The 15,375-nt window shown below is 40.4% G+C and overlaps 1 protein-coding gene across 1 annotated transcript in view; it reads left to right on the forward strand.

The window, feature by feature from the left end:
* itga9 (integrin, alpha 9) overlaps nucleotides 1-15,375 on the forward strand; it is a 66,461-nt gene that overhangs the window by 909 nt on the left and 50,177 nt on the right. Inside the window, exons 2-10 of the mRNA XM_008429923.3 lie at nucleotides 30-157; nucleotides 4,233-4,339; nucleotides 6,284-6,407; nucleotides 8,422-8,489; nucleotides 11,848-11,977; nucleotides 12,935-13,020; nucleotides 13,098-13,160; nucleotides 13,615-13,752; nucleotides 13,943-14,048. Coding sequence (XP_008428145.1) covers nucleotides 30-157; nucleotides 4,233-4,339; nucleotides 6,284-6,407; nucleotides 8,422-8,489; nucleotides 11,848-11,977; nucleotides 12,935-13,020; nucleotides 13,098-13,160; nucleotides 13,615-13,752; nucleotides 13,943-14,048 — 950 coding nt within the window. The remainder of the gene's footprint in view (nucleotides 1-29; nucleotides 158-4,232; nucleotides 4,340-6,283; nucleotides 6,408-8,421; nucleotides 8,490-11,847; nucleotides 11,978-12,934; nucleotides 13,021-13,097; nucleotides 13,161-13,614; nucleotides 13,753-13,942; nucleotides 14,049-15,375) is intronic.

The following is a 15,375-nucleotide window of genomic DNA, read 5'->3' on the forward strand; positions in this document are numbered from 1 at the left end:
GATGCTCTCCCCTCTCTTTATGTGTGCAGGCTAATAGTGGGAGCACCCAAGGCAAACTCTACCTACAGCAGCTCGGTGCGCTCTCCCGGGGCTGTGTTTAAGTGTCGGGTTCACAGTAACCCCGAGCGGCGCTGCACGGAGATGGACCTGGGGAGAGGTCAGTCACGCCGCAACCCAACCGCTGCTGCGTTTTAGCGCAACTTCACACATTCTCACTGCCGCGTCTCTGCAACGCACGATCCTAAATGTAATTCGAGTAAAAACTCCACCTGGTGCCACACAGTCCACATATTTCCCTCTCTTCTTTATTCTTTGCATGTACTCCCCTCTCAAGCATCTGCTTTGTTTTACCAGAATATTGCCGCCTTATATTCTGCTCTTAACAACCCACAAGTTTTGTTTTTTAGCTCTCAAAACAAAGGAGTCATGTGTGCAGAACTTCATAAATATTTTGATTAATATGATTTATGTTCCTACTAATATTTTTCAAGCACATGAGCCAAGAAGGTCGGGATTTAGCGCTCCCTCCCCCGTCATGCTCTGTTCTTATGGTCAAGGCGCAGAGGGTGCACGGCACGCATGGCTTTAATATTTACTCTGCTCTCTGCCAATGTGTAACTAAAACAAAACACAGCAGACGAGCAAGAACAGTCCCAGGGAAACACTTAGTAATATGTCATAACTCTGGCCTTTGTGGAAATAACGCAGAAATGACTTAACTGCTATTCTCATTTTTTCTGAAACATTTGCTCAACAATGGCAGTAAAATATTACATCAGGAATAAAAAAGGCACCATGTTGCAAAGGGGCTTTCTCAGTTCGTCTGGTTCATTTAAAATACAAACTAAATACAAACTTTTGCATTTTAAATGATAGATCAGATTGATCCAATATTTGTTAATACGTTATAAATCACTTTTCACTGTAATTACAGTTGCGGGTCTTTTGAGGTCTTAACCAGCTTTGCATTTCCAAACCTTGCCATAATTAATTGATATTCATTTTGGATTTAGGTCTTGACTTTGACTAGACCATTCTAACACTTGCATATGCTTTGTTCTAAATCAACCCTCGGAAACTGTGGCCATACATTCTGGGTTGTTTTCCTGCTGTTAGCCCACCAACCCAATCTCAAGTTTTCAGTAGCCTCTAACAATTTTTCTTCTATTATTTTCATGTATTTAGCGCCTTCTTTTTTCGCATGAATCTAATAAAAAGGTGGAAGGTGTAGAAATGGCAATGTCCAGATTTAGTTTTACGCTACATGTAGGCCAAAAAAGGTTAAAGTTTGGTTTCTAAACAAAAATAAAGAAAATCAAACGAAGAAAAAGAAAGTAGTAAGATAACAAATGAATACGTTCTGTTGCTTTTCAGTCTGTTTGATGACCTCTGATGTTCTTCCTTCGGAAGGAAGAAGTGAGAACGGCTGAAGCCCAAGATGAGAGTGATTCCTCAGAGTACATATTTCCTTCCTTTGTGATTTGTCACTTTAGATCTCTTTGCTGGAGAGTTGTGGTGTGTCATTTATCTCTCCTCCTCACCACCCACTGCAGTTCAACTAGAAAACCACTTTGTGCAGCAGCAGCAGGTCAAAAGGTTCCCGATTACAGATACAGATGGCGAGCAGGGGGGGTAAAATTGCTTTAACTTCCTGAGGAAGAAAGGAAGAAGTCTGCTGTTTGATTTTCCTCTCCAAGTGAAACATGTTTGCGCTCTATCAGATCAGCTCGAGATGAAAGAACACATATCATTTCCTTGCTTTTGGAGATATTTCATTTCTGATTGCACAATCAAGTATTAGGTCCATTACCAGACCTACTATGGTGCGATATTTTTTTTTAATCATGCTACATGGTGGGTCGGTCATGAATGCATCCTTGAGGTCCGCTTCTGTTCGAAACAAGGACGAAGAGGACGATTGAGCTCAGTCTCATTCTGTTGTCTCCAAGAGCTACAGCAGTGAAAGTTTCAGACACTTCCCTGCTCCATCACAGTTTAATCAGATGATCGACTCACTTCTTTAGCGTGACATCAAGTTTGTTTATCACGCTGTTTGTTTGATTCAGGGGTGTTGAAACAGTGATTTAACTAAAAGCTGCAGGACTATCTCTGGACGACTGGAGTCGGGGAGTCGGAGAGTTGGAGAGCAGTCTGTGCTCAAGAACAGATTAATGCTCCATTTTAGTGAAAGTCTGTTGGGAATAATTGATTTGAAGGTAGAGCTAAAAATCAGCAATACAAATTCTAATAAAGCTTTTTCTCTGCTACACATGAATTTGTCTGTGGCTATAATATAGGAATTTATTTTCACAGAAAATGAAATTGAAGCACGTGCTTTCACGCCTTTGGTTCTAATATGCATTTCAACATTCTGCATATTGCAACACTTCTAACTAATTATTAAATAGGTGTTTCTTATTGGAGATACAACACTTCTCAGTATAGGTTTTCAGTTCAGTGTCTCATCAGTTCAGGACTGACTCAGTCGTGATCTGGGGATCACGTCCTTTCTGCTTATCTTCTGAATGCAGTTCTTCGTGAGTTTGTAGCCATTCTCACGCTTTAAAATGAATGACTTATCTGATGGGAATTGCATAATGGATAAAAATCTAAACATGTGAAGCGCCCACAGCACTTTCATCAGACTAAACAATATCTTAGTTATGGGAATAGTTATTACTTTTAACGCTAAAACAAATCCTGAATACATAGGGTTTTTCAAGACTTAGGAATACAACGCGTGTTATTCAACTGGTTTTGCGTTGCAAATGTGTTTATATTTCTTCAACTTTTTCACATTTTGTCACATTGCAACAACAGATTTAATGATATCAAATTTGATAGATCATTTTAATAAGTCATGCTGAGGCAATTCTTTGCAGCTGCAGTTTTATGAGGGGTGAGTATTGAAATACTCCATCCATCTTTCCCGCACATCTGAACAGCTTTCCTATCAATCCTGAAGAAAAGCATCCCACAGAATGATGCTGCTGACCACCATGTTTCACTGATGCTGTACGCGGTGTTGGTTTTCCACGTACGGTGTTTGGCACATAAACCAAAATGATAAAGTTTGGTTTCATTTGATTTTCTAACATCAGTGCTTTGTTGTCCTTCATGTTCTGGAATAATTAAAATAATAATTTCCATCTGCATGACTGATTGCATTTTCTCTTCTCTCTCTCTCTTTCTACCAAAGACTGGATGACAAAAGTGCTGCGTTGGTCTCAGCCAACTCCTTTCCTGATGGGCAGTTTTCTTTAGAGAGACTTCAGGGTCCATTTTATTTTATTTTATTTTTTTGTGCTGTTTACTTATTTTGGATATTTAAAATGTTTTCCAGTTTCGGTGTTAAATATTCTTTAGAAATTAAAGTTAATTGAACTTTGAGAGGGCGTACTTGCATTATTGTACCATCACCATTATGTTACTTGGAAATGGTGTCAACATATTGTATAAACGACATTTAGCAAACTGGACTTCATATCGGTCTCTTTCAGTGACTTTATTCTTGCCACTCCTCCATAAATGCCAAATTAGTGGAGCGTATGAGAAATAGTTTTCTTATCAGCAGGTTTTTCTACCTGAGCGGTGAATATTTGCGGCTCCTGCAGATCTATTCTGGGCCTCTTGACCTGTCAGTTCAGGTGGATGATTATGTCCTGATAGATTGAACAGAGCTCTGTGTGATGCTTAAAGCTTGTGATGTTATTTTTTATCCTAACTCTCCTGTTTGTGTGTTAATGTTCTCTAAAACCTCTGACACCTTCACAGAACAACTGGTTTTGTACTGTTATTATATTAGGTGGTTGCACTGGGCTTATTTAGTGGAACAAGATATCTTAAGGTGATTATTCATAAAAACAATCTTGCAAGCTTCCTTCCACTTCAATATTGTGAATAATATTTTGGTGGTCTGTCACACATGTCACCAATTAAAACAATAAAGTTTGTGTTTGTAATGTGATGAATCACAGAAAATGTGTTCATATTTTTTCGCAAGGTTGATCAGAAAGTCAAGTATTGCTGTGTTACAGTGAGTTTGACGTCATTGTTTATGGATTTGGCTGAAAGACTTGATGGAAACATCTGTGCAGAGCAGCATTAATTCAGTTTTTTTTTTATGAATGTCTCAAACTGTGAGTTGTGTTAAATCACTTCCACAATCAGAGTCGGCTTCTCCCTCCGTCCTGATGACTCAACGTCTGAAAACGGCTCTCTTTGTCTTTCAGGAAACAAGCCCAGAGAGTCGTGCGGAAAGACGTGCCAAGGAGACAGGGATGACGAGTGGATGGGGGTCAGCCTGGCCCGCCAGGACAGAGCCAGCGGCAAAATACTGGTGGGCCGAAGTTTCTTCTTCTGCAGCGTATTTAATAGGAACCATGTCTACTCGTAAAGCACAGACCAGATTATGCCCACATCATTGTTACAAATGTTTTACCCCGAACCGCACTGTTAAACCACAGCTGGCCCCAGCATTACTCCCTCGCTTTGGGTAAAAACGCCTCTCTTTCCATCCTCTCAAGCTCCGCCTGGCACAGATAATAACAGCGAAGGATTTAAAACGAGTTTTCTCTGTGCTTCCTTGTGTCGGGGAAGGTGGAATGATGCCTGGAAATGACTTTTACGTAATTTTTTGCAAAACCTTCAGCTTTTGTCTGGAGTGTTTTCGTCAGTTGGTTTGGATGAGGTCAGAGTGGCGTAGATCCTGGATGTGCTCGTTTGCACACAGATCTATGGTCGGCTGGCAGAGTTTGTTTAGGCCTCAACCCCCACAGCGGAGGTCCCATGCAAGGGGCAGCCTTTCATTAAATATTAACCCCTGTCTCCTGCTAAGGGCAGTCAGTAGAAACGGGGGGTTCATGATCAGTACCACCAATGTGGAAGCATTCCTGACAGGTGAATACTTTGGAAAACCTTGTTGCCGGCTGATTTGAACAGAAATCGAAGTCAAATCCTGTCAGAGACGGAGCCCAGCTTGCTTTTGATCTCCAGAGCCTCCATTGTTTGGTGAAGTTTACGGAGGAATGCTCTGGCTTCGAACCTTCGCTCCGCCAGCCTGTCAGTCAAAAACTCGACAGGTCTTGGACGTGGGAGCCGAGTTGTGTAACTGAAAAATCCCTTTTAGGCTCGCTCTCTCGCAGTTCTGACAGCGTCTCGATGAAACAGAGGAGGCGGCTCTGTAAAAGCCACGTGTTGCCGTGCCTCTCCAAAAGCACGGACGTTTTCTCTCTTTTTTTTTATCTTACCCGAGCAGGCTCAGCAGAGAGAGAAAAAAACAAAAAACGGCTGCTTGGCAGATGTGTACAGCCGTGATTTCATCCGGGCGAGCTCTCAGTGAAAGCTTTGTTTGTGACGATGGAGCTTTTTAAAACAGGAACATCGCAACCCTCATGTTATTTGTCCCTAAAATGAGCTGAGTTATCACTGCTTTTACTAAAAAGAGGACAGAAATGCTACATTTTCCCCCCACCGGTGAAGTCATACTTTAAAAGTTTAAAGCAGTTTCTCAACATTGCATCTTGTTTCCAGAGAGTCATCTGATGCTGTGTTTATGTCTGCAGGCTGCAGGGCTCCGGTGTTGCAGTCTGAATGACTGCGTGTGCGTGCGTGTGTGTTTCTGTGTGTTTCTGTGGGGAAGAGAGGGAGGGATGTTGGTTTCTCTTTACTGGGAGGGGGGAATTAAACGTACTTTGTCTGCACAGAGGTTTCCAGGACTGTCCCCGGGAGCCCACCATCGATCCCCAGGGGGACTAAATCATTACCACATTTGTGCATGCATGCAGCCAATTTCCAAAATCCAGACACGATTATCCCGTTTGGTTATGGAACTGTGGAATGTCTCATTTTGGAAAAAGAACAGCAAAATATTATTGCAGTATTGCTCAATGTCACCCAACAAAACAAGCTCCCTATTCGGAGGTCGTTCTCTTGTCTTTTTGATCTGGTCCTTGTTGCTGCCTGTTTGACCTCATGGTTTCTCCGGTTTGCTGTTTTGCAATAAAAGCACAAATGTTGATGAGAAAATACATCTTGGCAAACGCAGATCTCGGTCTGCAGCAGAGATATTCACACCACAGACCATGGCTGTTACAGCATGGTCGGGGGCTTATGGACGGCCTTTAATTTCCCCTCCCTCTCATTGACGATCATCGGACGGCCGCAGAGACGCGTTGACTCCAGCTTAGCGAGGAGGAAACTGCCGAGGCGATTAGCGCGGTGGAAGGAGGCCTGAAGTGCTTGTGTTGCTGCCGAATGAGGTTATCTCTGTTTCCTATCGCAGGCTTGCGCTCACCGCTGGAAAAACATCTACTACAACTCGGAGCACATCCTCCCACACGGGTATTGCTCCATCATCCCCCCGACGCTGCAGGGAAGAACAATGCCGCTCATCCCTTGTTATGAAGGTACACAAAGCAGAGCTTCACAATATTTACAAGTGAAAATGGATGAAGATAAAATCTGAAAAGTGTGGTGCGTGTCAGCACCACTATGTTTGGTAATAGGGTCAAGTAAACTATCACAGAGCATCTACAGATTAAATTGGATTACTTCTATAGTAGGGTTTAGATTGACCTGACTAGTTAGGTTTAAAGTAAACCCGACATATTATTTTAAGTACAATTTTTTTCTACTTTTGTTGTTAGAGCACTGTTTTAATAAGCATCTTTAATGTCTTCCAGCTTGTTGTAACTGCAGAGTGAGTCAAGTCCAAATAATGTGTGTGATTGAGAGGATTATATCTCTGCACTTGTTACATTCGGATGAACTTCTGCATCCTTCTTACTTTCTCTATTACCTTAGCAAGTTAAACTCTCTACTAATCTATTTACACTACAATAAATAGATCAGCAGAACTTTATTTTGTGCGTTCTCCTTTGGTTTTCTCTGTGCTGCATGTATTTCAGGTTTATTAAATGCCTCAAAAGCCTGAGGCCAACCTAACCATCAAGTAAATACTTCTAACCCGACCTGCAATACAGTCGGGGTCAGACTCAGATCATAAATCTAAACTCTATTCTGGTTGTTGTTAAGGAGTATAAGACAAAAATGGGTTGCATAAATATGTCACGTCACACTTTTTATATTTTATTTGTGAAAAAAAATCAGAAAACCGTGTATAATTTTTCTCAGTATGCTTTACTTTGTGTTGGTTTTCCATGTTAAATCTCAATAAAATACATCACAGTTTGTGGTTTGATTGTGACAAAATGGAGTATGAATGTTTTTACAAGACATCAAAAGCTTGGACTGCCTAATAGTGTCAAGATAATTTTCATTTCAGGCCAAATCAAGATGTGCTAAAAACTCCTGATAAAAATAATAAATAAAACTAAAGTTCTTTTAACATTGTTGCAATTTGGCACTATGCAAATGACACATTTGATTTGAGTCATTAAAAAAAAAAAAATCATAATCATGCAACCGTTATCTTGACGGTTTTATTTCTGTGGCCCTCTAGTTTCCAAATGGCCACATAAATGACGAAGGCGGACCAGATGTGGCCCGCGGGCCTCGAGTTTGACATGTTTCTCTTTGAAAACTGAAACAAATTGCCTGGATAATTAAACATGCTAACTCTATCTGTACATGGCTGCCGCCGGCGTGCCTCTGAGATCTCCTGACCTCACTAACTTTTCTTGGGATACCTCAGGACCCGCCTCGGCTCACTGTTATTCATCACGGTGCGTTATCTCAACGGCCAGCCTCATCACCAGGGAGGCCGAGCTCTCCCTCCGGCCTGTAATTGGTGTTCTGGCTGGAGCAGCTGGTGGGGAGTGAGCATCAATCTGTCTCCCCGCAGTCCAAAAACACTTTTGCTCTCTGAAACGCTTCTCGGCAAAGGTGCAACACAAGCAACGACTTCGGCTTGGTTTCCCAGAAGCTCTGTGAATTTGAAAAAGATTTTGATTATAATAAATCAAATCAAATTTTCTCCCTGATTGTTCTTTTTTTACACATGTGGTAAAAAAATAAAAATAATGTCCACCCTAGAATAACTTGAATTAAGTCGTGCCAAAATGTTGCTTGTATAATTTCATAGGTGATGTATTGAGATATAGATCAAATTCCGCTTCGCACCATAATTGTGCTCCCAGGTCAGAATTATACTTCCTTTCCTTCTTTTCACTGCCAGCAGTTTGACACGCAGAGCATGCAACTGTATTTACGGCGCATTTTCCTTAAGTCCAAGCTCAATATTTTTGTAACCTAAGAGCAAAGACCCCCCTTCTCCCCTCCCAAGTAAGAGGTCGTTTTGTTAAAAGTGAAGCTGCAGCCCTTCCTTCAGTCTGTTCTGTGCCGCTGGATTCCTCTTGGATTGGACTTTGACTAGCTCCATATGGAATGCCAGAGAAAAACAGCAGTAAGCTCTGGCTCGAGCAAACAGCTAAATAATTTGTGGTTTGTTTTTTCTTGCAGACTATAAGCAGAAGTATGGGGAAGAGCACGGCTCGTGCCAAGCTGGGATAGCAGGAGTTTTCACAGAGGTCAGTAGCAGTTCTTCTTCGTCCTCATATTTAATCCCTTGTTTCTGCTCGTGTAATAGAAAGATGTCATACTGCCTCTGAGGCATCAGCAGTCGGCTGTCTCTTTGATAAATCTAAAGTTTAAGATGGACTTTCCGGATAGAAACAGAACACCAAAGTGTCGGATTGTCATGAAATGTGACCTTCATCTTAAATCACACTAAGAAACAGTTCAAATGAACCACAAGTCAAACTTCTCTTAGTCAGACTCTGGTTTTATTTGTTAAATGTATACGTCTAGTCTCTTCAGTTTAATATTCCAATTAGTAAAATGTTTTATAAGGAGTCAGATCCACACATGAGTGTAAGTGTACCTCCCAATTGACAAACCAAAACCTCAGTTGTTTCACAATATGTGATTAGCGATGTTTGGTGACTATACAGATAATAATTTATCATCACACGCTCAGTCTCAGTAAAATATAACAGATAAGGTGTCAGATTTATGCTTTATAATCTGTTTGAGGTATTTTCACTTAAAATGAGCAAGATTCCTTCTTCAGGTCCTGTTTTATCATCATCAAGTTTTTTTGCTTCTCTCAAAGTGAAGTCTGAGTCAAGCAGAATATCTTCTACCAGTCGAGAGCAACAACAGCATTCATCATCTTTTCACACATAAAAATGATACAAATTCATCTGACTTATATTTGCCATGTCCAGCTCATGTAGTCTGGATTTGATTTTGGTCTCAATGTGGACACATGGTTTTGACAAGGTGTCATTTTAAGTTACAGATTAAAGACCATGTGTTAGGTTTACAGTTATGACGTGAAAGTTCATTGCAGGTTAGCTAGTTATTGCCTGGTGACGAAAACAGCGCCTCAAAGACCACCAGAAAAAAACTAAACAAAACACAAGCAGAGCAGTGAAAAAGACAACAGCTGGTCTGATGAGCAAAATAAAAGTCCAGACTGATGTCAGATCCGCCTTTTGCTTTTGGTTAAAGTTAAAGATACAATAAACACCTGCAAAATTTAGCAATTATTTTCAAGTGCTTATTGCCCATAATGTTAGACCTTTTTGATCATTTAAATTGGTTAGTTAGTCAGGCTACCTGCTCTCATCGTTCAGTCTGCAGTTCGTAACCACCTGTACTTCCGGGGGCCGATCCTTTTGTTTCCACATGAACTAAAATATTAACATAAAGCTCAATTTGTATTTCTTTTAAGCTTGAAAAAAGTGCAAGAACAATCTTCAGGCTGCACAGCAACATGTGCAGTTCCATGACACTGTCCAGAGCCAGAGACAAGTCCAATCAAGTTGTCATTTCTCTAACGTCTCACTAAAACTACTTCAAATTCCAGGAAGAGTAGGACAGAGAATTTTTGTGGTTTCGAAGCCATAACTTTTTAAAACATTGTTATACTGTATTACTCTGAACTGTTCCATACATAATTCACAAAATAAACTCTGTTTGGTAATTAAATACTCTTCGTAGCCCTCAGAAATGTAACATAGGTTTGGTATTTGGACAGCTGATCTCTTTTAGTATTTTGAATTTTTAATTTACGCACCAGATTGCCCCTCGTGATTGTCCTTACTGTGTGTTTTTCTTCTTCTCAAAGGAGTCTTTTCATAGCAAAAACTTCAAGGCATCTTTATTCTTCCTGTGCTCTTTGTTGACTTTAACTCTGGTATCCCAAGGATAGTTAGCAGAGACGTCCTCCACGGTGAACAGAACGGGATCTTTTTTCACATTTGTTTAAGAAGTCAAATGATGTGGAAAATACGAATTCTCCAGTTGGATTTGCACGAGTGTTTATATCAAAGCCACACAGACGCTGAGCTGATTAACTGCTGATAAGTGTTAGCTTATGTTTCCACGTGCAGCGACGGTAGGAAAGGCTGTGGCTGGTGTGCTTCCACGAGATAAATGGTTAAAAAAAGCAGGACCATCCTCTGAAGCTTACATGACATCATCCCTGGATGCAGAGAAGCCTTCTGTATACATCTGGTGTCAAAAGCATCTTTTCAGTTTTGGCCAGTGAAATACAACAGTAAACAGAGAAATTAAGTTTTGAAATGTTTTTTTTAGAAAATACATCTACTGACAAAATTAGGTTTACAGCTTGTATATGCAACTAGTTTAAACTTGTTTGTTTTCCGTACAATCACATTAAAATACTTTCCTGATGTTAGCATGTGTGCCATGCGCTGTAAACTTTTCTATTTTCTATCTCCCAGGTTATCTTGACATTCAGCTTAGACCCACAGTAATGTGATGTGGACTTTAAGTAACCTGAATGTGTACTCTGAGCAGAAATGACTTAGTGGGAGGTTTGAGAAGAGTAAGAAACTTTATATTTTTACGTTTTTATGTCTTGATATTTCAAATGAATAGTTAGGAAATCAGCATGGAAATCAGATGAGAAAAAGATTTCCACGCCTATTTGTGCACACTGATGTTTAATTCTATTTAATAATGATGAAATACTGAGGAATACAAGTAACATAGGACTTTTTGTTTTTTACATTTTATTTAAAATGTAAAGTAAGCAACGTACTACAGTTAGCTAAAGGATTAATAGAGAAATGAAAAATGTTAAGACTGCATGTGGAATGGGAGAAAAAAAAATAGATATAGGGGCAAACATGAGCTAAAAGTTAGTATGTTTGAGGGTTAGGGTTCTTATTTTTTGTGCTAAAAATAAGAACCTTAAATTTGTTGTGGGAGATGTTTTAAATCCCCTCTTGTCAAAGCTGCACACAGACCCAGGCAAGAGACGTAGAAAAACAAAGATGGAAACTCGAGACATTATCAGGCCACCGTTTTTTTTTCCATGGTTGGAGACTGTCAGAGAGGATCTGGTAAACCATTTGAACACCCCCCCTACCTTTGAAAGAATGTGAAGAATTGAAAGAAAAGGCATCCAACTGTTTGGGTTTTATCCTTGTCTGAACTTTTGCTCCGTATGCCTGGTGGTGCCCAGATGTTTGACGCCGCAGCACAGGGACGGCATACTGCTGAGTAAGGTCCTGACTGTGTTGTTTAGTTTGTTTGTTCAAAGGAAGCGTTCCCGGCGGTAAATCCACATTCCCCGGTGTAACTGACAGGCCTAATAACCAATGGATGCAGGATCTTTCCTGGAGTGTTTTTCATCAGAGGGAGGATGCCCAGCTCATTTCATGAGTTTCTCTTACTCCTTCATTCCGTCAATTAATGGCTTCTCTTGGCACGCGACGTGTTTATAAGCAGATAGCACAAACCAGTCTGTGGTCACTGGTTAACCAGACATCCACCCGGCAGTGTTTTTCCTCTCCTTTCTCTGTCTTTATAGCAGGTTTCTGCAGTTACATGTATCTGCTGTTTCATGCTCAGGAGCTGGTGGTGATGGGGGCGCCGGGCTCGTACTACTGGACCGGGACGGTTAAGGTGTACAACATGACTTCTGACACCTTCTACAGCCCGAACAAAGACAGCATTGACTCACACAGATACAGCTACCTTGGTGAGAACCACTTGCGCAAAAGATTTAATGGCATTTTTAGCTTCCAGTAATGCGTTTTGCGTTGTTTTTTTTTTTTTTTTTCAGGTGTAACGACTACTCAGCAAACCACTTCACTAACAGATGAATAATGTTTAAAAGTTAGAATTTGGTGCACAGATTAGAGTTTATAGTGTTTTGTTTTTGTCATTCACATAGAATAAAAATTATAAAATCATGCTCAAATATGTCTAGACCCCAGTAATACTTGGATAATTGTCCCTGAGCAAGGTTTTATTATTAAAGCCACACACTTTTCTACGTGGTTCTGGTTTTATTTTAGCCAGACATTTGCCCACTCGCCTGTCAGATGAGTTTATTTAAATGTATTTGTTTCCTGACACTGGACCTTGTTCATGAGCACAGTCCGTATATATTCAATAGATGCTTAATGCGTGTCTGTTTACCAATCTCTAAGACCAGTTTTCATTTGAGTTTGGGATTACACAAAGCTGAGTCTACATGTTGTTATCGTGTCTCTTCTGACAATTTAACTTTCCTCCAGAAGGTATTTGGGTTTTCCTCATGTATTCCAGCATCTTGTAGCTTGTGGCATTAACCCTTGGTGGTTCTTGATGATCCTAACCAATAACTTCCATCTAACAAATGGTTAAAATCTGGTCATGATTGGGTGTTCCAGTTGGACTTTATTCAAACACAAATCAAAACTAGTGTAGGAATGAATAAATCAGGGTCATTTTGAATGCATTTTTATAATATTGAAGGCCTAAAAGTCGAGTCTGTGTGAGGTGCTGTTCCAAATTTTAATAGGAAAAGTGGCCAAATGTTCCTCCAGAAAAATTGCAGAGGCCTGTGGATGGCTTCTTAAAGTGCGTGGTTTCACTGTGAGTTGAAGGTGTTTAGCATGAACTCCTCACAGCTACAATACGATGATGATTAATTTATTGTCTGTGTCTCCAGGCTATGCTGTGACTGCTGGGCACTTCTCCTCTCCTAATGCGATAGACGTAGCTGCCGGGGCACCACAGCACAACGGTGTTGGAAAGGTATGGACTTTACTTTACCACTTTTGTACTCTGGTCTCGTTTTGCCGCTAAGCTAATTCTGTTTCGCTCCTGGACAGGTTTACATTTTCAAACTTGAAGCTGGGTCCTTGGTGAAGAGTTTTCAAGCCTCAGGGAAAATGGTATGTACCTAGATCTGTTTTAAAGATTTCAGAACATCTTTGTGCATTCATTTGTGCATATTTTCTAAGTTGTACACTTGTTGTGTTACTCTGTTTTCTCACAGCAGAAACAATGTAAACACATTTGTTTATCTGCTTTAGGATCTTGTAACTGGCTCTTGAGATACAATGCAGACCCACTACTATAATTGCTTTGTTGTTAGAGCCACATTGTTTATGTCTGTGTTAGTGTTTAGGCAGAAACTCGCTGGCCACAAGCCAAAACTTGGGAGGTTTTTATACAGTTACAGCAAAAACCATGATCGCCGTAAAAGCTTTTGTTTCTAGATGATTGGTGTGTGATTTATAGAGATATAAAAGCAAAAGTTATAGAGAGTATGATGTGTTTCATTTATATGCACTGAGGAACTGCCTGTGATCTGACCCATTGCTCTGTGGCTCAACTTGGTTCCAGATGGGCTCTTACTTTGGCTCCTCATTGTGTGCAGTTGATCTGAACCAGGACGGCCTGTCGGACCTGCTGGTGGGGGCACCCATGCACAGCCAGCTCCGGGACGAGGGCCAGGTGTCTGTGTACCTCAGCAGGGGCAATGTGAGTGGGACATGGCTCAGCAGAAATGAACACGATACCGTCACTAGCAAGCTGATCTCATTGGAACATGTCTCGTTTTTGCCTTTAATCCAAATGTTTGGATTTGCTTTTGTTCTTGCAGTGGGGTAGTTAAATTTTATTATGAGGTTTGGATAAGAGCGTGATCTACTTTGGTTGCTACATCTTTCAGGGGGTGATGGAGGAGAATGGAGTTTTGACTGGCGACAATGCTTTCAATGCACACTTCGGAGAATCCATTGCAGCGATTGGAGACATTGATGACGATGGTTATCAAGGTTTGTCCAAAGGGTTCATTAATCCTCCCATCCATCCAGTTAAATCCAAGACTAAGGGGAAGGAACTTGTTCTTTCGGTCACTACCCAGAGCTTATGACCGCAGATAAAGGTAGGAACGTAAATCAACCGGTATATCGAGAGCCTCACCTTTCAACCAAGAGAAAACACTGTATTCTTTTCTGGCTCTAGACCATGGTGTTGGTTTTGGAGGTTCTGACTTTCATTCCAGCTGCTTCACTTACACAATGGTGGAGATCTGGGCCTGACCCGATCCTGAAGCCACCAAAATGAATCCCCTCAACACCTAGGAATTCTGTCAATAAAGGTTATGAATAGAATTGGTGACAACCTTGATAGAGTCCAACTCTCACCAGAAACAAACCAGATTTACTGAAACATAGACCAAACTCTGGTACCGGTCATGGATGAAATAAACACAAAAGTATGATCTACTGTGTCTAGTAGAAGTACTTCTTGTCTAGTAGACAAGTACACTTGTAGAAGTACAAGTGTACTTGTACTTCTACAAGAACCTCTACTGAACTTTTTCACATTTTGTCATGTGGCAACCTCAAGCTTGATTGTATTTTATTGGTATTTTATTATTTACACTTAGCACCACTACAGGTTTTTTTCATTGGCTTGCTCATATTATGCTCATTTTATAACTGAACTGTTGTCTTAGCTGCTGTAGTCAGTAAAGGTGACCTATTATGAACAGGTTAGGATATGTTCATAAAGTTTTTTATGCACAAAATCATTAGATTATCTGCTTATTTTTAGTTCCTTTCACAATGAGCTGTTTTAGATCCAAATAAGCTTCTGCTGGCCACGACCTCCAACTCAACATTTACACTAATTCATAAATATAGTTGCAAACAGATGCTCAATTATACAATGGTACACCTTTGAAAAGCAGAAGTGGAGCCTGCTGTACAACCAACAAGAATACAAATTATACAGCAAGTGGTTTTAAAATTGTAAGTCAACAAAACTCTCGTCTTTTCCAGCAGCCGCTGTCATTGCCAAGGATTTATTTATTTTTTTTTTTTGTAAAGTGCTTTGAGACAACATTTGCGGTGAATTGGTGCTACATAAACAAACTAAATTGAATTGAATTGTACAAACCAGTTGACCAAATGTGCTGGAGCATTGAGACAATTGGGAAGTTTTTGAAATGTCTCTTTTTCCTGACACCAAGAAAAACATTAACTCATTGCTTAACTCATTTGGATGATGTTGAAGCAATTGAGACCCAAATGAGAGCGAGCACAAAAACATAAAATGTGTGAATTTTGCATGATACGTTCCCTTTCATCTATTTTC

This window comes from Poecilia reticulata, chromosome 15, assembly GCF_904066995.2.
Source record: "Poecilia reticulata chromosome 15, P_reticulata-male-v2, whole genome shotgun sequence".
NCBI lineage: Eukaryota > Metazoa > Chordata > Actinopteri > Cyprinodontiformes > Poeciliidae > Poecilia > Poecilia reticulata.